This window comes from Aulonocara sp. 'chitande type north' Nkhata Bay, linkage group LG12, assembly GCF_057382095.1.
Source record: "Aulonocara sp. 'chitande type north' Nkhata Bay isolate Kocher_YH1m ecotype deep benthic linkage group LG12, A_spYH_male_GT1.1, whole genome shotgun sequence".
Taxonomy (NCBI): domain Eukaryota; kingdom Metazoa; phylum Chordata; class Actinopteri; order Cichliformes; family Cichlidae; genus Aulonocara; species Aulonocara sp. 'chitande type north' Nkhata Bay.
Window position 1 is genome coordinate 37793280 of NC_141355.1, and position 24070 is coordinate 37817349.

The 24070-nt window shown below is 41.5% G+C and overlaps 1 protein-coding gene and 1 long non-coding RNA gene across 2 annotated transcripts; both read right to left on the bottom strand.

Annotated features, from left to right (window-relative positions):
- Window positions 1–1368: 1368 nt before the first annotated feature.
- Window positions 1369–24026, bottom strand: LOC147318047 (SEC14-like protein 2). The gene is made up of 12 exons (XM_086315498.1): window positions 23728–24026; window positions 17334–17409; window positions 11827–11870; window positions 10147–10209; window positions 9835–10023; window positions 8607–8702; window positions 8467–8527; window positions 8308–8391; window positions 8108–8214; window positions 4939–5078; window positions 2867–3036; window positions 1369–2791 (listed from the first exon to the last, which is right to left on the bottom strand). Exons 1-12 carry the CDS (start codon window positions 23779–23781, stop codon window positions 2640–2642), a joined length of 1236 nt encoding a protein of 411 aa, XP_086171624.1. The 5' UTR covers window positions 23782–24026; the 3' UTR covers window positions 1369–2639.
- On the bottom strand, window positions 11877–17323 carry LOC147318048 (uncharacterized). The gene is made up of 3 exons (XR_015131924.1): window positions 13630–17323; window positions 13408–13597; window positions 11877–13373 (listed from the first exon to the last, which is right to left on the bottom strand). It is a non-coding gene; the product is annotated as an uncharacterized LOC147318048 (long non-coding RNA).
- Window positions 24027–24070: the final 44 nt, after the last annotated feature.

A 24070-nucleotide genomic window follows, 5' to 3' on the forward strand; every position in this document is an offset into this window, starting at 1 on the left:
TTAGTGATATAGATATATTACAATATATATTAGCAATAATATAGATATGTGAGTATATTACAGAAATGGGTCTATTATGGTATGTTATAATGTACACGGTATGAAGTATGTTGTGAATATTCTATAACTATAAGTATGTACAGGCTGTAGTGAGTACAAGCTATGTACAGGATATGAACAGGATATAAATATGAAAAACTATACAGAATATGAAATAAATAACTTTACAGAATCTGGGATATACAGCTATACAGAAATGGGAACTATGCAAGTTGTAAACAGTTGTAGGATTAAAAATTATCGAATGTACAGAATGATTATTTACACAGAGCTATACAGTAGTGCAGTTAAGATAAGTGAGGGTGTAGATAGTTTCTACAGAGGCTATATAAAGTGCTAGTGGTTGTGAGTGGTGGTTCACTCCATGTTATTATTGTGTGTTTGAGGGTACAGTTGTCCATTGTGGGTGTGTGTATGTTCAGTCCATGAGTTAACGTGGGTCAGATGTCAGGAGGCAGAGTTCAGGAGTCTGACAGCTGTGGGGAAGAAGCTGTTCCGGTACCTGGTGGTCTTAGTCCGGAGGCTCCTGTAGCGCCTCCCAGAGGGCAGGAGGGTGAAGAGTCCATGTGATGGGTGACTGGGGTCTTTGATGATTTTCCCAGCCCTTTTCAGACACCGCTTCCTGTAGATGTCTTTTATGGCAGGAAGTGGTGCTCCGGCGATGCGCTGGGCAGTTTTCACGACCCTCTGCAACGCCTTCCGGTCCGAGGCAGAGCAGTTCCCGTACCAGACTGTTATACAGTTGGTCAGGATGCTCTCGATGGTGCAGCGATAGAAGTTCACCAGGATGTCTGAGGACAGGTGGTTCTTCCTCAGAGTCCTCAAGAAGAAGAGGCGCTGGTGAGCCTTCTTGACCAGCTTGGAGCAGTTGGTCGTCCAGATGAGATCCTCGGAGATGTGGACTCCCAGGAACTTGAAGCTGCTCACACGCTCCACAGCCGTCCCCTTAATGTGGATGGGTGGATGTGGGTCAGCATTCCTCCTGTAGTCCACGATGAGCTCCTTGGTCTTCTCGGTGTTAAGCAGCAGGTTGTTTCTGTCGCACCACTCAGCCAGACGATCCACCTCCTCCCTGTAGGCGGCCTCATCGTTGTCACTGATGAGGCCAATCACCGTGGTGTCATCTGCAAACTTAATGATGGTGTTGGAACCATCAGCAGGTCTGCAGTCGTGGGTGAAGAGGGAGTAGAGGAAAGGGCTCATCACAGCCTTGTGGTACACCGGTGTTCATTGTGATGGTAGATGAGCAGTGGTTATCCAGCCGGACATGTTGGGGGCGGTTGGTCAGGAAGTCTAGTAACCATTTGCAGATGAGGGAACTGATACCCAGGTCTGTCAGTTTCCTGATGAGTTGTGAGGGGTGGATTGTATTGAATGCTGAACTGAAGTCTATAAACAGCATTCTGCCTGTATCTAAACTCTGTCCAGTTTGGTTTTTACATTTGTTTTGCATCAGTATAGTTTTTGGTCTTTGAATCTGTGAAGCATCAATGTTGGAACGTACCATGAAAGCTTCAAATCAAACAAAACAAATATTACAATTATTCCATTTTTATTTCTGCACAGCTGTGTTAGTACAGCTTTGAGTCAGACTAACACGATTCACTCACTGGAATAGCAGGAATAATATATACTGTATATTTTACCAAACAAGAGGACTTATTATATTCATTTCTGCCTTCATATTTTTAGTCTTGGACTTAAAACTTAAATATTAAATTATATAATAAATTACATTAATGCAATTCTTTGAAAAACATTCAGATGAAAGCGTTTTTTGTTTTTTTTGTGAATGCAAGTTGATTGTTAACACAGTCATGTGAAAAAGAAAGCAATGAGCTCAAGCGCAGCAGCAAATCTCCAACAGAATGCTGAAAAAGAAAAGACTCGTGGTGCTGCAATGGTCCGGTCAATATCCAGACCTCAACCTGACTGAGATGCTGTTACAGGACCTTAGGAGAGCTGTGCATAAACCAATACCTGCAAATGTCAACGAGCTGAAGTAATGACGGTGCTGAAGGTGGTTCTATGAGCTACTGAATGACGCGATTCTTAGTTTTCACTGCAGAGTCCTGTGAAATGTTCTTTTTGACATGCCAGTGTATGTTCAGGGAAAGCGTGATCACTAGAGGCACAGCTGATAAATGATGAATCAAAAAAAGGACAAATAGCACAAAATTTAGTGCATTTTGCAATAAATTCAAATATTTAGAGTTTTACTTTAATTTTACTGCATCTATAGAAAATACTTCCTTGCACATGGACAAAGTTTGATACTAATTGAACATTACTGGTTTCAGCTGTTTGTTTACACCGTATCACGCTGTGGTATAACCAGCTCATTTATTTGGCGCCTGTTTGAAACACCAGTGCTGAGTAAAGATAAAATGGGCTGAAAATCTGGGATCCGTGATGTCGGAGAGGAGAGTGGGTGGAGTTTCTAAATAGATGCCACATGAATACGAGTCACCCAGCACTGAGATATAACACTATTAATCCACACGACATGTTCAAATCAAGTATGTCAGGCTGTGCTTTCTGAGCGGCTAAACATCGCTGATCTGATGACATCATCTTTGTTATAACTGACTGTCGCACTCCACTTCCACGTGGTCGCCAGACTTCCCGTTGTTCTGCGCGGGCTGTAAATGATCAGGAAGCAGGACCTCAACACTGTAGCTGATGCGTTTGGCCTGGAAGATGCTGTAGGTGTTGTCGAATCTCAGCACATCTGTGGAGGACAGAATGGAGTATTTAGACAGTTGGGTTTAACATCACAGAAGCACTCGAACACAAGGCCACTCACAGACTCCTGGACGCTCACAGGTCAGTGAGCCATCCTCGGGTACTAAGTGGGCGTTGTATCGCTGACTGGGCACGATTTCCTCCATCTCAGCCGCCTTCTTCCATTCACCCTTTTTGGCCTTTTGAAAGACCCCAAATCCGATGTCTCCACCGTCACTGGCAAACTGCCACCTAACAGGATGTAAAAATGCTTTGAATTAGCAAAGCCTTTATTTTGAAAGCTAGACTGTGCTCTACAGTGGTACGGACGTTAGCCGTGGTTTCTCACAACCAAGATGGTGATGGCAGAAACGCTTGTCTCGAGGCTACACAATGGGACTTTAGAAACCAGTGAATGATGTCACTATGGTCTCACTACAGCTGGGAGAGGACGAACTACGACGGGGCACATTCTTCCCGAGCAATAAGTGGCAGCTCAGGTTGACTGGGACCCTACTCACTTGATTTTACGTTGTCAGCATGACTGTCACATGTTCAAAATAGCAAACCTAACTTTGTTCTGTTTCTTCTTTTGTCACGATTCTGTGCTTAAAGTTTAAAGATGTAGCTGATTTAATCTTCCTATTTTTCCAGCTGTAGCTTGAACAGAGACCCTTTTGGTTTGTCGTTTGATTTCTTGTGATATAAGTGAACGGAATAAGATCATTTTAAAGATATGGATTGATCTATTTCCCCACGCTCCAAAAATGGATGGCGTGCGTCAACCTTTAATCGCACAATGAATGAAGTGAGTGACTTCACAACAAGCTGGCGTGATGAGCCATAATCATATCAGAGCTCTGCGGCTTTGAGTCACGCTGTCTCTGTAATGATTAGTGATAAGTTAGCAGCGATGCAGGTGGATGCTTCTCTGGTGTCCTGGATTGTTGATTACCTGACAGGAAGACCACAATATGTACGTCTCCCACAGTGTGTGTCTGACAAGGTGATTAGCAACACAGGGGCACCACAGGGGACTGTCCTCTCCCCCTTCCTCTTCACCCTCTACACCACAGACTTCAGCCACTGCACAGAGACCTCCATCTTCAGAAGTTTTCTGATGACTCTGCGGTGGTTGGATGCATCAGCAGGGATGATGAGACAGAGTACCGGGCTGTGGTCGACTCCTTTGTCACGTGGTGTGAGCAGAATCATCTGCAGCTCAACGTGGCAAAGACCAAGGAACTGATCGTGGACTTCAGGAAGACCAGGAAACACTTGACCCCTGTTTCAATCCAGGGGGTCAGTGTTGACATTGTGGAGGACTATAAATACCTTGGAGTACACATTGACAATAAACTGGACTGGGCTAAAAACACCACAGCACTTTACAGGAAGGGCCAGAGTCGTCTCTATTTTTTGAGGCGACTGAGGTCCTTCAACATCTGCCAGAAAATGCTGAGGATTTTCTATGAGTCTGTTGTGGCCAGTGCGATCCTCTATGCTGTTGCATGCTGGGGGAGCAGGCTGAGGGTCGCAGATGCCAACAGACTTAATAAACTGATCCGTAAGGCCAGCAATGTTGTGGGGATGGAGCTGGACTCCCTCAAGGTGGTGTCGGAGAGGCGGATGCTGTCCAAGATAAAGACAATGTTGGATAACACCTCCCACCCACTCCATGACATGCTGGTCAGTCACAGGAGCTCGTTCAGTGAGAGACTGAGATTACCGAAAAGCACCACTGAACGACACAGGAAATCATTCCTGCCTGTGGCCATCTCCCTGTACAACGCATCCACTTAACACACTGTTTGCTGCTACAACTACACATGTTTCTTTTCCAAATATTTATTTATGAGTGACTTATGTATGTATGTATGTATATATATGTATATATTGTACTATTCTTAGTTAGCGTATTGTCTGTCTTGTCTTAATGTTGGTTTAAAATGGAGCACTGTAACAAAAAATAATTTCCCCCAGGGATCAATAAAGTATTCTGATTCTGATTCTGATTCTGATTCTTTTTAAGACCTCTTAGCTACAGCTCATCGACTCCACTCTGAGAAATTTACAGACACTATTCTTTCTACATGACTGTCTCCTTTTGACAGGACCTTTAATCATAGACTCTGTATGACTTTTATCACTGACCTGAGAACGCAGCCGGGGAACAAGATCTCAAAGTCCACTTGCTCTGAAGAAACTCGGCTGATGGTCACAGACTGCTCGTAATCCACCTTCACATGGTCGCGCACGTAGTAGGAGGGAGGAACTGGTCCAACATGGTTTATCTGCAGCAGAGAGTCAAAAAAAACAGGCGTCAAATACTCACATAGACAATGAGTGAGAGGTTTGAGAGCAGAAAAGTGAAGGAAAGAAGAAAAGGCTTCACTTACTGTGCCATTATACAGCTATGAAAGCCTGTAAAATGTCTAGTTGTGCACAAAACTGGTAAAAATGTTATAAAGGAGCAAAGTGTTCTCTCTTTTCGGTTTTTCTTTTTATTCACATAAAGTCAAACCAATGATGTTCAGCGATTTCCCATAACAGTGCAATACAGGATGCAACCAGCAGAGGGCAGTGACTTCCTGGTGAGACCTGAGCTGCCTGTATTGTTGAATTAATGTCCATCAGTCCAGCAGGTGACGAGCAGGTTAACAGCACGAACAGACAGACAGAGCTCCCAACTGCAGGTCGAGGTTGAGAAAAGCTGTCACGGTTTCACAAAGTGTCCCGTAAAGTTTTCAGCTGCTTTTGGATGTCAGCTTTATTGTGGAGGAAGTCAAACTATTGTGTAACCACTTCTCTAAAAATCTTGCAGATATGAACCTTTAGATGATTTTATTTTATGACTGCCACAGAAAAACGAACAGGTACAGAAAAGAAAGGCAGAGGCAAAGAATGAAAACAAAACTAACAGCAAGTGAGAAGAACATCAGTCTGATTCATTTACACAGTTCATACAGAAGGAGGAAGAGTGACGGGGAAAAAACCCTGTGAGGTGCATAAGGCGCTATGTATGTTTCATTTTGTTTAAAGTAGGTTTTTAAAATGAAGTAAATTTCTCAGATTTGTGTCCCCGACCACTCGGCTCCTGTTGGAAACAGAAAGTTGCATTTATCGATTTTCTCTTCTCTCCTTTTACACTCGTGTTGTTCCAGAGAGTTTTATTAGTAAAGCACTTAATAATCTTGTTATTTTAAAAGCTATATAAAAATGATGTTATCAAAGCTGTTTCAAAGCCACTAACTGTTTAACAGTACCTGAAAATAACGAGGCGTCATATCCAGAAACAAATCAGCACAAACTCTTAAACCTTTCTAGTTAAACACTCATTCTGCAACACAACTACACTGGGCAGCACAAGTTCACACGTGGACCAAAATCAAAATAACACAATAGAAAATCAATGACACACAGCTAGCTAAAGGACAACTAGTTAAACACACAAGGTTTAAAAAAAAGGAGAGAAAGAAGCAAAACATTTGAGGCTGAGCGTCTGTTCCCTTCAACGAAGTCAAAATGAATTTCTCTCGTTCTGTTCCTCATCTGTTCTCGGCCCAATTTTTTATCTACAGAAACAGTGACAAACACGGGTCAGTTGTGTCACCTGGAGCTGCGTCTACGGCTGCAGGACTACCAAAGCTGCTGTTTTCTGCAGGGTGAGGCCACTACTCGCTTCACAGAACATCTGACATCTACTCAGCAGGGGGGAGGTTTAGCTGATTGTTTTTATTTGCAGGTCTGCAAACATATTATTGGTCATTCATTTTAGTGCAACACACAGGCCCTTTGTATTGTATCAAGAAAGATCTGCTGAACAGTTTTTTCGTGTGTGTGTGTAGCTGTATTGATTTATCCTGCAGCAGGCAGCCAGTCTGGAATAGCCCGTTCATCGTCAGTGACCTGGTTCATCCATGTGTAACAGGATCCCTCACACACAGAGCCAGCAGAACATTTTATGATTCAGCGTTAGTAGCCTGGTGGTAGTTTGTTTGGCTGTAGCAGGAGGTTATGTAAAACATAGGCAAATGTAAACCCACAACATATTAGGATGATATCAAAGCACAGGGGAAGCTGCTAAAACTGTAGGAGCACACGATGCAGATCAGTGAAGGGAAACTACAAGACGGGACTCGGGACGGTAAACTGGTGACTATTTCTGCGTCTACGGGAGGGCTGATTGGCTGTAGTTGGAGTCAGACGCTATCCACTCACAGCAGTTTTGAAAATTAAAGTTGTCGCATTGCTTTGTTAATTTGAAAGCTTAATAAAAAATAACTCATTAATCTTACAATTTTCTGTTATTAACTGTGATTAATCGCCATTACTTGATCAATAGCCTGACTGTAATTACACTTTTCAACTTTATATTTAAGCTTGTAACAGATATTTATGCAACATAATGAAGTAAATGCAGAATAAACACAAAAAATGTTATATATATATATATATATATATATATATATATATATATATATATATATATATATAATATACAATTTTAATCAGATTCATCACAGCGTTACTGTGGATTAATTTTGATTAATCACGATTAAATATAGTTCATTTTTATTCTACATTAATCGCATTTCATTTTGCATGAGCAAACAGACTCGAGAAAAAAGGGAAAATATACGCACTTAACATGTTTACTGAACATCTTGAACATTCACGTCTCTGTAAACATGGATCCACTCTCTCTGTCACTTTGTGAGGCACTTCAAGTCTTTGAAACGAGGAACCAAAGCTATGTAAAGCTTCTTTTCACCTGATTTGTGACCTCAGTGATGAGGTCCTGAGGAGTTTATAAACTTAGTTTCAAGTGTTGTGTCATCCAAATTAATGTGGATATTATATTATGGCCACAGTTAGAGTAAAACAGCTTTATAAGCAGAGAACGCTTTAGGGTGTGGCTGCATAGTGACTGACAAATCTGCCTTCAAAACCCAAAGATGGCGAAGGGCATTGTGCTTAAGACTTCAAGACAGATCGTCCAATGAGTGATGTCAAGGTGGCTACATCCATCTTTTATATACAGTCTTTATCAACATGGGCAAAACAACTACAATAGAATAACAGTCGATAATTTACCCGGCAACCAAAGAAAACATCTTCATACTACTACAGCGACCGAGGCTGCTCTTTTAGAGATGTTGAGATTATATGCAGCAGATATATTAATGTCTTATGAGTGAGTCCAAAGCACTGATTGTAAATCTGTGATGGATATTTTTCGCCTCCAACTTTTCAGCCATTTTTAATTCAAAAACAAACTAAAACGAGCTAAAACAAGTCAGGATGCTGCAGCCTGACTCACCTTGTTGCGACAGCGAGGGTCTCCGTCAGGATCCGTCAGTTTACCCCCGTATATCGCCGGCAGCTCCTCGGCATCGATGTGGTTCAATAAGACCTCCTGCCAGTTGGCTGTGAAAGCGGCGAAACCGTAACACTAAGTTTCACTCTTTCGGGTGACGTCCTGTAAACAGGAGGTAGTGACATGCAGTGTTTTTGTCTCACCTCCCAGGATGCAGATCTTTTGTCGCGTGGCCTCACTCAGAAAGTGCTTGACGAGGTTGTAAGCCACAGGAAAGATTTTAGGGGCTGTGACAGAAAAAGCAGAAATCTGTCAATCAGACGTTCAGCTAAATTTGTCATTTTAAAAAAGTATGAAATCACCTTTGATAACAAACAGTTTCTTCAGCCCTTCTGGATAGTTGTCTTCAAACATCTGGAGGATCTGGTGCAACAGAGAAACATCAGCACCAACTTCTCTTCTGCTCTTTCTGCTTTTACACTACGTGCATACAAGTCTATACCTCTCCATATGTTTCTATAGCTGGTTTCCATAAGTGCTTCAGGCCCAGACCTTCAACATCGTAGATCATTATGATCGACTCCACGTTTTTCCCCAGCTGGAAGGAAACGGTGACATAAAGACAGTAAAACATGTTTTTAATCATTTTTAAAAAGTGGCAGAGATGCATGTTTACTGCAGAGTTAACAGTCAAGTTGCTACAAACAGCCACAGTGTGATTAAATAATGTTAGAACATTAAATAATTCAGTTTCAGTGACATCCAAATAAGACAAGCAGAGTAAAATAAAATGTAAACATTAGGACGCGATTATTTAGTATTTATGAAATTAATGAATTCATGAAGATTAAAGAATGCTAATTTTGAGCTAATTTTCAATAACTGTGATCTTAAACAGTTGTTGAACTTTAAAACAGCTGCATTAACTTTGATCCTTATTCAAATAAATTAAAGATGCAGTGCTGGAGGCCAAAGGGTCACCAGGTGGGGAGTTATCCCAGGAATATGGCAAACGTGCACAGTATTCAGGCTGGTTGATTTTCCAACCAGGAAAGATCCTGTTTCTGAAACACTCCTGGTTGTTCTGAAGCCGTGCAAACGATGAAACGATACCGTGCTATCGAAGATGAGGTGGGTTTGCGGGATTGGACCCAAACTAGCAAGTTTTTGTTGATAAATGGTCTGTATTTGTATAGCGCTTTACTTGGTCCTAAGGACCCCAAAGCCATCATCCACCCATTCACGCACACATTCACACACTGGTGATGGCAAGCTACAGTGTAGCCACAGCCACCCTGGGGCGCACTGACAGAGGCGAGGCTGCCAGACACTGGCGCCACTGGGCCCTCTGACCACCACCAGTAGGCAACGGGTGAAGTGTCTTGCCCAAGAACACAACGACCGAGACTGTCGGAGTCGGGGCTCGAACAGGCAACCTTCTGATTACAAGACGAACGCCCAACTCTTGAGCCATGATCGCCCTCATAAAAATTCCCAGCTTCCGAGGGTACCCGCTGGTCCCTGTCAGCCTGCAGCACCACGGGCCTGTGGGTGCGGACGACTTAACGACTGTTAAGAACTAAAAGTTGAATCCTAACGATCTTGTTTTTTAACTGGTGAAAGACAAAATCAGATTTTGCACCACCTGAATGCAGTTTTGCTGCAGCAGAGCTTTGAGTTAATCAGATTTTAGTCTGAGGTGTGAACAGGAACGCTGCGTCTGCTCTTACTCTCTCCGACTGGAGGTTACACTCCTTCTGAAGCATCTCGCAGTCTCTGATCTTGGACTTGATGAAGTCTTGCTTGGAGGCAGACAGAAAGAGGCCCTTAGGATCTACGGGTCCGATGACATCGTACCAGATGGGGCTGCCCTCGCGGTCATAACCGCACATGCCTCCTGACAGATATTTCTCGATTACCTGCAAGAAAACCCCCATGTTGATATCAAACACTGCTTGGAATAGTAGCGAAGAAGCCGTGTCATTTTCTAAAAGTACAATGAAGCTACATTACATGTACATAAAACCTTTTTAGGGGGTTACCTCTGGTGGACGCCACTCAGTGATTATTGTGTCTACTTTCATCTGTCTCCTGAACTCCAAATGCTGGAAGAAAAGATGGACGCATGTTAGCTTCTGTTGTTATTGTTGTGCTATCTGTTGTCCTCATCTCTTATTGATTCCTGTATGTTTACTCTTGTTTTGCTCACTTTCCATCCTCCTTGTGAGTCTTTCTGTTGTCTGTGTGAGTACAGTTAACTTTTCGTTAACTTCCTGTTTTATTTGGTGCAATTCTCTGTCGCTTGCTACATTTTCACTTCCTTCTTCTGTTCTTTTCCACACTCTGAGTGTCTGATTTATTTCAGCTCTTTGCCTGAACCTTTCCCTCCATGCGTGTATTCAGTCTGTGTCTATGCCCTCAGTTGTTGTGTCTCCTGTTGTGCTTCTTGTTTGATTTTATGAGGCCATCATTGTGCAGTTTCCTGTTGTTTTTATTTGAGATAGTAACTGGGGGTTGTTAGCCTCTGGTTTCCCGTTCACTTCTTATTGGAGTTTGTTTGTAACTTCTTTTTTCAAGATTAGAGGTCATCACTTCAAAAGTTATTAATTTTTTTTCATTTGTTATTTAGTAGTTCTCACCATTAAATATCAGCAGGGCTGCAGTTGAAACAAACAACTGTGTTACCCACATTAATAATCTGTCTCAATGACAGAGCTGAAACACTGAGAACTTTCTTTTTTATATACACAGCAGGGGTGAGGAACTCCAGGCCTCGAGGGCCGGTGTCCTGCAGGTTTGGATGTGTTCTTGATCCAACACAGCTGATTTACATGGTTAAACAACCTCCTCAACAAGTCCTGAAGTTCTCCAGAGGCCTGGTAATGAACTAATCATGTGATTCAGGTGAATTGACACAGGGTGAGATCTAAAACCTGCAGGACACTGGTCCGCATACAGCATAAGAACCTGGGATTTTATTCAGATGCCAACTTGGAGTGAAACGTGAAGGTGGCAAACAACAGAGGAAATCTGCCTTCAGCGAAAACATGAACGCGAACCGGATCCTACCTGCAGCATTCAGGTTTGAAAATACGGGACATTTTCTCAGAGGTGTCTGATGTCATCAGGGGCTAAAGTGTTGGTTGACATTTATTTTCTCATTTCCTATCCTCCCTTCAGACTTTGCATAAAGTACGTGTGCATTTTTTGTTGAAGATGACAACTAGCAATGGAAGCAACACGTGAATGATTAGTAGTCGCTTTAATCCCTGGTTGAATCATGGTTTGAAACTGTGTTTCATAGAAGGCAACAATGATACAAACACGACAAATACAGAAACAGCAAATAATCGCAAACGCAGCTTCACATATTCTGCCCCTAGTGGACAACAGCAAATTTAGTCACTGTAAATCTTATCCCATCAATGGAAATGCTCCTTTAATCCTTTTTATCTACATCTTATCTCTTTGGTGGCAGTGATGACTCAGTTTATCCACAGCGTAAAATTACCACACTGCTCCTCTCTAATCTGGAGCCACTCCCACACTAATGAGCATTGTGTGCTGCAGCTAAGCGCATGAATGTCGTTCACTACATGGGAACGCATTATGGTCGTACTTTGGCTCGCGGTTCAGCAGTGCAATGCATTTCTAGAAGAGTGTTACACGTGGAAGCCCTTTAAAAGTCCAGGCCTACAAAACTGAAAGTCCATGTTTATTACCTTTCGCAGCATTGCCTCAGACTTCTGGATATTGAAGTTCCTGGCTGAAAAGGAGAAATAAAAAGCAATGATCAATGCTGAAATCCATCTTCTATTCCACATTGTAGAGAGATGAAGCTTGAATGGGATTATACAACAGGTGCAAATTAAAATGATAAAATAAGAGAGCGCAGAAAAGAGACAAGAAACATAATTTTGCTGCGATTCTTAAAATTTAGATAGTAAAATTTAATATTTTAAACAAATGTTTAATGCTGAATTATACAATGTAGGATATGTTACATAAAGCTAAAACCACTGCGCAAACACATGGTGCTGTAATTAAAGGGGCAGCTGGTGATGTAGAAAGGCTTTCATTTATATAAGCTTCCTCTGGAATTTTCTCTCATATTATTCGTAAATCTGCTTATCAACAGGAATCTAACGGAAATATTAGCAGGAATAATGGCAGTACAGTGCTCATGTTGGAACTATGTCATTCCAACTTTGGCCAAATAACATTAAAATAAATCGTGTAAAGGTGTCAGACACAACGAGCCGAGAAGCCAGGAGTTATTAAAATGTTGCCGCTGATGTTTTTGAATGATGGTGGCGCCATTATGCAGAAATATAAACCAGTCTCTTAAATGATCAAACTTTGGTCGGCGTGCAGCTCTTCTCCGTAACGCTGTCGGCATTAAGACCACGGTGTGAGTACGAGTGATGCAGGGCAGAGTGCACACACAGGCTAATGCTCCTTTTAAGGTGATTAGCTCTGCAGCTGACAGTCCGGTGGAAAGACACGACAGTGCTGTGAACCGAGACATCTTACTCAACCACTAGATTACACTGCAGCTAATGCTTCCTCCTGGCACACTAACAGCAACCTTGAGGACACTCAAGCACAAAGCAGGGCCAGGATTAAGACCTGGCCACCTCTTACTCTGGGTCAGTAATGACATGCATGTCACCTTAATGGTCTGAAGTAACGGTTTCAACCTTTTAAATTTTAGATGACAGTTATTCTTTCAAACGCCACTTGGTCTATATGATATTAGAGGCCAGAATGTCCAAATTTACAGCATTGAAAACACAAAAATAAGACAAATGGGTAGTTGTCCACTTCATCAACCATCCACCCCACCATGCTTTGACACTGTTTGACACTTCACCCGTTGCCTGCTGGAGGTGGTCAGAGGGCCCGGTGGCGCCAGTGTCCGGCAGCCTCGCCTCTGTCAGTGCGCCCCAGGGTGGCTGTGGCTACAATGTAGCTGCCATCACCAATGTGTGAATGGGTGGATGACTGGTTGTGTAAAGCGCTTTGGGGTCCTTAGGGACTAAGTAAAGTGCTATACAAACACAGGCCATTTACTGTTTCTGCAGATATCAGTGCCTTTGTGCGCATCAGTGCTGTTTATGACTGCTGCTTGCTAATGAACCTCGCCACGCTCTCTGGCTTCCTGTTTTCCATTTGCTATTTTATGTTGTTGATTGCTTTTCCCCGGGTTTCTTTCTTGGGTGCTTTCGCTCCCTGTCTGTCGTCCTGATCCTCTGCAGCCGTCTCCCACCTGTGCTCCGTTCCCACCTGTGCTCTGTTCCCACCTGTGCTCCGTTCCCACCTGTGCTCTGTTCCCACCTGTGCTCTGTTCCCACCTGTGTCTCGCTGCTTTCTAACTGACTGAAGTCACCTGGAGGTGTCTGTGTGGCAAAAGTGCTTCAGCGCTTCCCTTATGACCCCCTTTAGCAGAGGCTTCACAGGAGCGTCCTTTACCTTTAACACCATTAACCAAAGCTAATGATTAACGTGGCTGACAAGTGGCACACCTGTAAATGCTGGTTAATAGTATTTTTCACTCCAGGCCATAACTTGCCGTTGTGTTCTGAGCCTTCAATGAAAGGCTGGTAAAACCACAGATGTAATCGCAGCTCTGATGAAATCTGCTTCTTACATGAAGAAAGTGGATTTATACACACAAACAGTCTTTACATAAAGATTAGAATTATCCAATTACATTTAAGTTATACAATCACTTAATTCTAATGCCAGCTTTTAGAAACTTTCATTAATTGACTGCATTTGATAAGAAGTAATAAGGAGTAGTACTGGATCCTCTCTCCAACAGGAAGAATGAATAACATGATTAACCTCCTAGGACCTGGCGTCCACATATGTGGACATCACCTTTTGCGTTATTTAGACCAAAATACTCAATTTTGCTCTACAAGGGCCTGATATCCACTTACGAGGACGTTATAATGCTACTGTTCTATCGAAATTTTAAATCAATATCCTCATATGTGGCTCTCATTTTTCTTAGAAACAAAAATAAGGTTTAAAAAAAAATAAAATCTGGTAATTCTTTGTTTTTACATTCATCAGGACCCAATCAGCCCAAATATCAAAGAGAAATTAAAAATGCAAGTCGTGGAAGAGTTCGGGTCTTAGGAGGTTAATCAGCTCTGTGCATCATGGATCTCTTTTCCTTATAAAATTCCTTATGAGCTCATGATGCTTTCCCTCATAAAAATATTAAGGAAAAGACCCTCGAGGTCATTTTGGAGTATTCGACTGCAGCTAGTCTGTCAGGGCTTCTGTTTAAGCTGCCTGGTGATCTCTGCACTGGATTCCTATTTTGTAGCTACTTCTGGGGATTCTGCTTGTACCAGTAAAGGCTCCTTTTTATGTTTCACATTTGGGCTCTATCCATGCACCTTCACTTCACAGCTCCAGACATTTTCAGCGTCGACTTTAGGTGTAATAAAAGTTTACGATGTGCCTCATTACGGGTACAAAGCCTCCGTGTGCAGCTCATTGTCGGATAACTCTGATAGTCTCGCTGCTCTCACTGGTGCATGCTCGCTAAAAAACAATGCAGGGAGATCAAACTCCAAAATTAAGCGATAATGTATTTGTGCACCTTACAGGGACTCTTACTGTTTACTGTTCTAAAGAAAGAACGCGTGCTAATATCAAAGGAAAACAAAATGTCATCATATGAACATGTTCCCACAAACGTGATTAACACTGTGGTCGTCAGAACAGGAAGTCTCTGTACAAAATGTTGGCGCTTGTGGTTAATAAACGCTGACTCAGCAGACTCTGATGATCACAGGCTGAAGTGGTAACATTTTCTCTGCCATTTAACTCTCCTGCTGATCCTTGCTGCACTCACAGCACACAGACATCCCTGACTGGCTTTAATGGAAGTGATCGGGCTTTTCACATTTCTTCTCATTCCCACAGTATATGTTCTATTCTCGTTTATTTACCAGGAAACCAAGATGGAAGGTTGGTGGTTCAATCCCTGGCTCCCCCAGTCTGCACAGAATTTGATATTTTAATGGTGATCATGCGTCCTCACCATGTGCCAAGTCGAGCTATTTGCTTCACACCAATAAACCACACCACTGTTTCTCATCTGACACGCCTCTAAAAGCTCCCGTCAGATGGGCTCTACAACATCTCCACCAACAACACCTCTGATGTTTAACGTTCAAATTGTGGCTTGTAATCTAAAATTCTTTGAGTGGTGTACAAGCACAACATAAATGGCACTCCAGGCCCACGTAAATCTGGACAGATTATCGCAGACTTGCAGTTATGACCAGCAAACAGTGACGACCATCAATTACTACTAGAATTCTCTTTCAGTCACTCATCCAGTTAATTTCAGTTATTTCTTTCTTTAAAAGCTACTCTAAATTGTGTTTAGTGAACACTGAAAATAACCGGTCCTTTATTTTAAGCTAGCTATACGTTTAGTTAATTAAACTTGTTATTCATAATTTTAGGAAGCTATTGCAACTTTTTATCCAGTGCAGTCTACCTACCAAGTGTAAAAACCCATGGTTTAATCTGAGGAGAAGACATAAATCCTTTTAAGGTTGCATCAGGAAGGGCATCCCACCTGCTGTGGTGAATTTGGTGAATAAGGAAGCAGATGAAAAGAGCTTTTATCCTCTACGTTTAGCTAAGACTACGCATTTCCATATTCTTAACCAACAGCTTGAACTGCCAGCCACACTTTAATCAATATTTCCTAACTGTGTCATCCTCATAGTTTAACTACAGTACCGTGCAAAAGTGTCGAGCCACCCCTCATTACCTTATATTTTGTTAGGAAAATGGGAAACAGGTGCAGCATGTGTACATACAGATGGAAATATATGTAAGGTAAATATCGAGTTTTTACATTTCCAATGATCCATGATCTTGAAAGTCAATATGGTTCGACCAGGCGCCATCTTCGAGTGCTTATTCATCACTTTTAGGCAACTTTTCAGCTCAGATTTGTTCAGGTTGCATGCAGGTTTTTTCAGATTGGTTACAGATACAGAACTAATCTGTTCATGTACCCCATGGCACAAATACCTCCTGGGCTACTTTTGCCTCTTGGGAATCACTAAGCTGCACTGTTCCTACAGTGTGATGCTGAGCGTGACATAACTCGTGTCATTTAGAGCATGCATTGTCCAAACAGACCTTCATTGTCGATGTTTGGAGCTGTGACGCTCAGCTTTCTGAGAAGCAAATCAGGCATTTCACAGCATTTACGCTCATTTAGTAAGGCCGACTTAAAGAGAACAGCACGCCCTAACCGCCAGTCTAAATGCTCATTATGAGACACTTCTTCATTGTTATCAAAAATCCAGGGAACTGAAGCCTAGAAGAGCAGCAGACAGCCGTAGTGCACCTTTAATGCGATTAGCCGTGGATTAGCCTGATACACAGAGTGCTAGGCTTCTGCTTCAGGACTTAATCAGAACAAGGCCTGCTTTAATCGCTGTGCTTCCTCCAGGGTGCAAAACTACCACCTATTCAGACTCTGGATATCAGTTACACAAAGAAGACCTCCAATTTTTGTATTTATCGCTTATTTATTTGTCACCTTTTGGCAAAAGAACTTCTCCTCTCGACAGCAACTTTAGCAATCGTGATCTGATGGCACCGTTTTGCCAAACACATTTGCTTTGCAAAAAGAAGCTCAATAAACTCTCTATAGGCTCCCCTTGTTAGTCTGCATCGTGTTATTTTATTGTATTTATTCACATTTGTATATTTTACAGTGTCAGAGCTGACAGGCAGGGAGGGGCAGATTAGTGTGTGTGTGTGTGTGTGTGTGTGTCAAAATGTACTTGATAATGGAGGGTTCAAGCCACAACAACGCCCTGCGTGAACCAGACGCAGACAGAAGGGTGGGGCCTACGGGGGCATTAAAAAGGGGTACAAGAAGACCCGCCTCCCCCTCTCTCAACGGTATAAGAGGTGTCGTGCTGAGTGCACATGTTGGTTTATGTGAGCAGAGTCATGAAAACACGTTGCTTCATGTCTTTTCATGCAATAAGCCACCACGTTATTTCACTCGTCTTACTCCACAAGTGAAATAACGTAACCAGATTTTTTTCCCAGTTTGCATTACAGGAGAAAATAACTTTAGCGTGTAGGATGTGGAATTATGGGAAAACTTCTGCTTTTTGCCATTTTCAATTTGGGAGAAGTGACAGATGCAAAGTGGTAGTAAACTCACCTCTGAGCCAACGTAAGAGGAAGTGGTCATGCTGTGCAGGAAGTTGAGGAAGAATATCTTGTACCCGTACTCGAAACTGCAATCAGACACGGGAGAAAAGAAGAGGCATATGACTTCAGAGGAAACGTTTCACTAAATGTCTCCAGCTGTGAGCCTGGGAGTGAAAACCGGACTTAAGAGGTTTTCCTTCACAGTGGTGTGTGTCACCGAATCTTGTGACTTAATGACTATTTTCCATTACAGCTGATGCCTGTAAACATGTTTGCAGAGCCCGAGGCAGGCTCACGTGACATTTTAGGCTCTAAACTTACTTTATAGCCAACAGCATGTCAAACAAATATATATAGATAAGGACGAGTATGGAATCATTTCCCCTTGCAACACATGCAGGTTGATTCCTTTCTACAGATTGTGACTTACAAGAGTCACTGGCACAAATAAATGTGAATGCAAGCTTTGCAAAATTGCTGTATCATGATTTATATTCACTCAATGTATCAACTCATTGTATCACATTGATAACAGCTCTCCCCCTTATCTGTTATCAATGCGAACAGATAAGGCACAAGTTTATTTTGAAATAAGCAGATTCTACTGATAAAACATGCAAATAAAATCAAGTCAAATAATAAGTTTGGGGCCCATAAAAGAGGTCATATAAACTCAAATCAACCCCGTGTTGGTGCAGGAGGTTAATTCTTGGGGGTGTGGCTGCAGGTTTTGCAATCATAGAAAAGTATTTGTTGAGAAAAGAAACAGATGGAGGATGGATTTGTCAGATTTCTTCCTAAAACAAAGAAGAAATATTTGTATCGCTGGTTTTGTCAGTTTAATGTAAAACAAAGGGCAGAAATAAACGGCAAATATTAAAAGTTCAGTTGCTGCAAAATGCAGGATGGTCAGGTTTTCCATTAGGATGGTGGAGTTTGTTCCCATACAGCCACTACAGCTCAGTCAGTGTGTCTGTCCATCCCTGAGGTGTTGGATGAGGTGGAGGTTTCATGTATCTGTGCGGACTAGTTCAGTTCTGAAATAATAAACCCAGTTCTTTAAGTGCCTGGCTTTATGTGCACTATCATGTTGAAACATGTCAAGTGTCCTGATATCAGTGTGTCACCTTGATCACGTGACGTTACCTGAAATCCACACACCTTCCACTTAACACCATATTCCGGCAAAATACGAGACACACCCAGAAAGCCAGACAACCCAACCGACCTCTCAGGCCTGAAATACTTTTTCAACCACTGAAAACCACTGCTGTAAAAAGATATTGATTAAACCTACAATTTTATTGGTCTAACTGTATGTATTTTAATGTCTTTTCATATATAGAAATAAAGTCACATCCTTCTGTCCACGCACCAAACCTACAGTAACTGCTGCTGGTTTTAACCATAAATCACTAAAACGTTTTTTTGCACCCACAGTTTAAATCAGATACTTTGCCAGGCAATGAAAATCAGTTTTTTCAGCAGCACCAAAACTTCCCATAAACCCATAACTTAACGGATGTGGATAAGAGACACAGGAGCATCTCATATGCTTCACAGCACCAGACTGAGAAAAGAAGAGCAAACAATTTTATTATTTTTTGGTTTGTTACTCGATTAAAACGATCATGACCCATCATTTTAAATGACAGTTAATGAGATCTTTAATTTCCATCTTTAATTTAATAAGCCTGAGATAATTTTAGAAAAATATGTGCAATTTTAGCAATATACCACACTGCATGTGGATTACAATGTTCACATAATAGTGAACTTTTAAAGACACATGGAACTAAACGGCTGTTTAGTAAAGCTGGAATCACCACGATCGCCTGGAGCAAACTACTAAACCCTGATGCTGTGTGAGTGTGCGCACAGATCAACAAAGATAAAAGCACTGTATGAATGTGGGTGTGACTCGGTGAAGGAGCCTTGCAGTAGAAATGCTAGTCTATGTATAATTTATCTACCTTTATCATAACAGTGTAGTATATGTCTCAATCTTTCTTACTGTAAAAACACTCCTGCCCTGCAGCAGAGACCTCTGCTGTGGAGGGTTAATATGAACTAATAGAACATGTCCATAAACTTTTGGCCTTATCGTACACTTTGCAGTGTGTATAGATGCAGATAACAGACTTTCCCTTCAGCTAAATGATGAATGACAGCAGACCCCTGACATCATATGATAACAGATGTGGAGCTGAACGTGGTCTTCCAACAGGCCTGCTCTTAATGGGGTGCAGCTGATAATGTTGCTAATGACTAAGAACTGCTTTGTTTTTGTTTTTTTCAATGTTTATTTATCCAGAAAGGAATTATTTTGCGAGAAAGTCGTGGCAGAGCCTGTTTTTTCATAAACAAATTTCCGTACCCACTGTGACGTTTCCCATCATTTAGGGCAGTCGTGTTATGAACCCTGTGTTTTGTGTTTTTGGACCTTTAAGTTCTCTTATTATAAACTTTCTTCAGTTTAATTCTCAGTGTCTTGTTGTGTTCTCACTCTTCTGCCTTTTTTTACAGTTACTGTTGTGTGTATTGTGTTCCCTGTCTCAGTTCACCCTTCCTCACCCGTGTTGCCTGTGTCTAGTTAAGTCTCCATCGCTATGTTAAGTTCCTTCCTGTTTTATTCTGATATTCTCCATATTTTTGTGCCCTATATTCAGTTTTGCTTCCCTTGTCTTGTTTTCCCTGATTGGTTTCAGCTGTGTACCCTGGTGTTTCTAATTGCCTACACTGAACTGAATGTTTGTCTGCCTGTGGCTTTTCCATTGTGTTGCTCCTGTTTGGCTTTATGTGATTTGTTTCCTGCTGGATTTAAACAACACAAACATAAAGGTTTGTTTTTTCTTCCTTAATTAATTCCATCTGATGAGTCCAGTAATCTACACAATCCATCACATGACAAAGGGTGGATCTGACTGTGAAACCACAAGCTCACTGGCTTGTGATTAGCCGCTCACAAGCTGTTAACCAATAACTGTATCCAGAAATGTTCCAGTAAAACACTGTCCTTGTGGGTTTATTGTTTGAGTTACTGTTTTTTTGTCATAACAAATACAAAATTAAGTCCATTTTGTAAACTACAGGGACCCTAAGAGTCAGAAGGATTATTCAGGATATGCTCACTTGTTACTAACCTGTGCAAGGACAAAAAATGTTATTTTTCTTGACAGCTCAATGACCGCAGCATGTTTCAAAAGTAATTTATGTAATTTATTGGTTAAAGGAAATCACTGTTTCACTGTCTGAAATACTAGTTTGAACAATAAACATAATACTGAAGTTTGAACTTATGTTTTGCAAAGGTCTTGAGCCACATCAGATTTCTTTATAGTTAATAATTTGTTAGAAAAATGGGAAATGGGTGCAACGACTTACTGAAACATAAGGCACAAACAGGAGCTTGAAAGTCAATATTTGGTTTGACGTCTTTAGGAATAGTTCTCTATGGTTCATGAAGGACATTCGAAGCTCTTCTTTAGATGTTGGTGGCTTTTTGTTTCCCATTGTCTGTCTATATGATCCCACACTGCAATGATAATGTTGAAATCCAGGCTCTGGAGAGGCCGATCATGACTGCTAGTGCTCCATTTGGTGTTGTTTGTTTGTTTTCTATCCATGATGGGTTTACTGCACTGGCTGTGTGGTTGGGATCAGTGTCATGCTGAAAAACGAAGCCGTTGCCAATCACATGCTTTCCAGATGGTTTTGTATGGTGGATGAAAATCTGATTGTACTTTCCCAAGTTCATAATTCCATTCATTTAGACAAGATCACCGACATCACCGGCCCCAAAATATAAAGAAATGATGATGGCTCAAGACGTTTGCACAGCACTATAAATCTGAAATAGCACTTATTGTTTTTCAGTGATGTTTTCCCACTCTCACTTCTTGGTGGAAAATGTGCACCGACGAGCACAGGGGTAATCTTAAAAAAGACGTTTTAATATATTTTTATTAACACTTGTTTACATACAGATGGAGAAAAGGACATTTTTAATGTCAGTGAGACGTAAATGTTACTGTGCCAAAAACTAACTGCAGCTCCTTTTTTCTGTCTCAGAATTACTTGTCCGTTGTTTGGCAAATTATAGGCCAAAAAGTCATTTACATTCATTTAAATATGGATACAAATGTTTTTTTGCAAATACACAAATAATTATTTGGAACATCACTGGCTTGTAAAATATTAGGATTTTAAATGTATTGAACACTGACTATCTAATGGGTTTTAGACAGCAACTAAAATCTGAGTTTCTTAGTCAGATTAGCTGATTATTTGCTACAACGCCGTCCTTATTCTATGGGCTGAATTCTGATCTTTAAAAAAATCAAAATATAATCAAGTTTAAAACAACAACAACAACAACAACAACAACAATAATAATCATCTTTATTTATAGAGCACATTTAAAAGCCTTGGGCATACCAAAGTGCTTTACATAAAACAATAAAAGGTTCAAACATTGATAACGGATAAATAAAAATAACGAGTTATGTTCATAGATAAAAGCTACCAATAAGAATGACTACAGCACATGGGTAATAGCAAGATAAAAGCTGTACCACCATAATAAAAGACACCAATAGAAAGATAGGAGGGAATTAATACAAGAGGTCAATAGGTCACAGGAACCAAACAAACAAACAAACAAACCAGCAATTAAAAGGTGGAGAAGGCAAGTTTAAAAAGATATGTTTTAAGCTGTGATTTAAAAGAATGAATAGAATCAGATGCCCGGATGCCAATCGGGAGATTGTTCCACAGCACAGGTGCGACAAGAGCAAACGATCGATCACCTCTAGTCTTAAGTCGAGATCTGGGCTGAGCCAGCAGTAACTGTGACGATGACCTTAAAGCCCTAGCAGGAGCATAAGGGTTTAAAAGGTCCTTAAGGTAGCTGGGTGCAGTGTTGTTAGTAATTTTAAAAGTAAACAACAAAATTTTAAGTTGAATACGATATTTGACAGGCAACCAGTGCAGATCGGCAAGGACAGGAGTAATGTGGGCAAACTTGCTGGTTTTAGTTAGAATGCGAGCTGCAGCATTCTGAACTGTCTGTAATCTCTGTAAAAGGGAAGAGTGGAGACCACAATAAAGTGAATTACAATAGTCTAGCCTCGACGTTACAAAGGCGTGGATGAGCTTTTCGAGATCTTTATGCGGGATGTAGCGCCTAGCCTTAGAGATAAGACGAAGCTGGTAAAAACTAGATCTGACAACAGCAGACACTTGTTTGTCAAGTGAAAAGGAGCTGTCAAATAAGACACCCAGATTCCTGACAGTATCAGAGAGAGAACAACTAAGAAAACCAAAGGCATCCCGGAGTTTGGCACGAAGGGCATTACTACCAAAAATCATAATCTCGGTTTTCTTCTCATTAAGGATAAGAGAATTCGACAACAACCACTTCTTGGCCTCAGACATGCATTCTCGGAGGCTATTCAGAGACAGAGCAAGATCGTCGTTTAGCTCAAAATAGAGCTGGATATCATCTGCATAATAGTGATAAGCAATATAGTGAAAACACGAAGCAATGTTGATTCTGTGCTGTGATGTTGTTTGAAGGCCGATTGAAATTTATCATTTATATTATTCTCATCAAGGTAGGTCTGCAGTTGGAGCAGAACCACCTTCTCAAGTATTTTAGCCAGAAAGGGAAGCTTAGAAATTGGCCTAAAATTGGCAAAATCACTAAGCTCAAGGTTCCTTTTTTTTAGAACAGGTTGGATTATGGCATGCTTGAGAGCTGAAGGTACATAGCCAGAAAGCAAGGAGAAGTTCAATATGGACAATAAACAAGGTCCAATTACACTGAAACAATCCTTAACAATACGGGATGGGAGAGCATCATGTACACAGTTAGTATTGTTCAATTTATCAATTAGACGCTTCAGAGTGGAGAGAGAAACGGGTTCAAATTGACAATAATTTAAAAAATCCTTATAAGCCCTTCATAAAGTGTGGCTTACTGACAGACTCACAGGAAATAAAGACACCACAGTGTCAAACTTGGGTGATATTTAAATTTAATCTAGTTTAGCAAATTTAACCTTCCTCCATAGTCTCTTTGCTGATCAATAACACATCAGTATATGGCTAACATTAACAGAAAACATTAGTGCTGCGTATAAACCCTTAATATTTTCGGTTAATTAGACAGAGGAGACTCCACTGTGATATATGGGCTAGAAAGGAAATAAATGCAGGACCGCGTCTGTGCGCATGCTGTGACAGCTCACTGTGAGCCTCTACACACATTATTAGAGCGTTTCACACTGTGACGGAAACCACACACTGTGAAAACAGCGAAGCAGATGAAGACAGATAAGGCCAGAGTGAAGGCATCACCCCATTCAGTCGCGTTATCAAACTCTTATTATTATGAAACTGACCTGCTCCAGCGCCTCAGCCTGTTTAGGACTCAGGTCTCCCACTCTCCCGCTCATGCCTCCGACCTGTGGATAAAGACAGCAGAGCTCCTTCAAAGTTCCGTCTTTGACGCCTCCACGTGATGCTCATCCACGGCCTCAGCGTCCTGCTATCCTCCGGTGACACTGCCCGGTGGTGCAAAACGTATGAGAGGGGGGAAAAATGTAAACACGGCTCTCACACCGCCCGTTTTTACCCTATGCTTAAAGATCCAGCCCAGCTGGCTAACTCAGCCAAAGAAAAAGGGGAAAATGACAGGAGCGTCATTCTGCAGCAGAGGGAGGGGCCACGGAGAGCAGAAGCCCC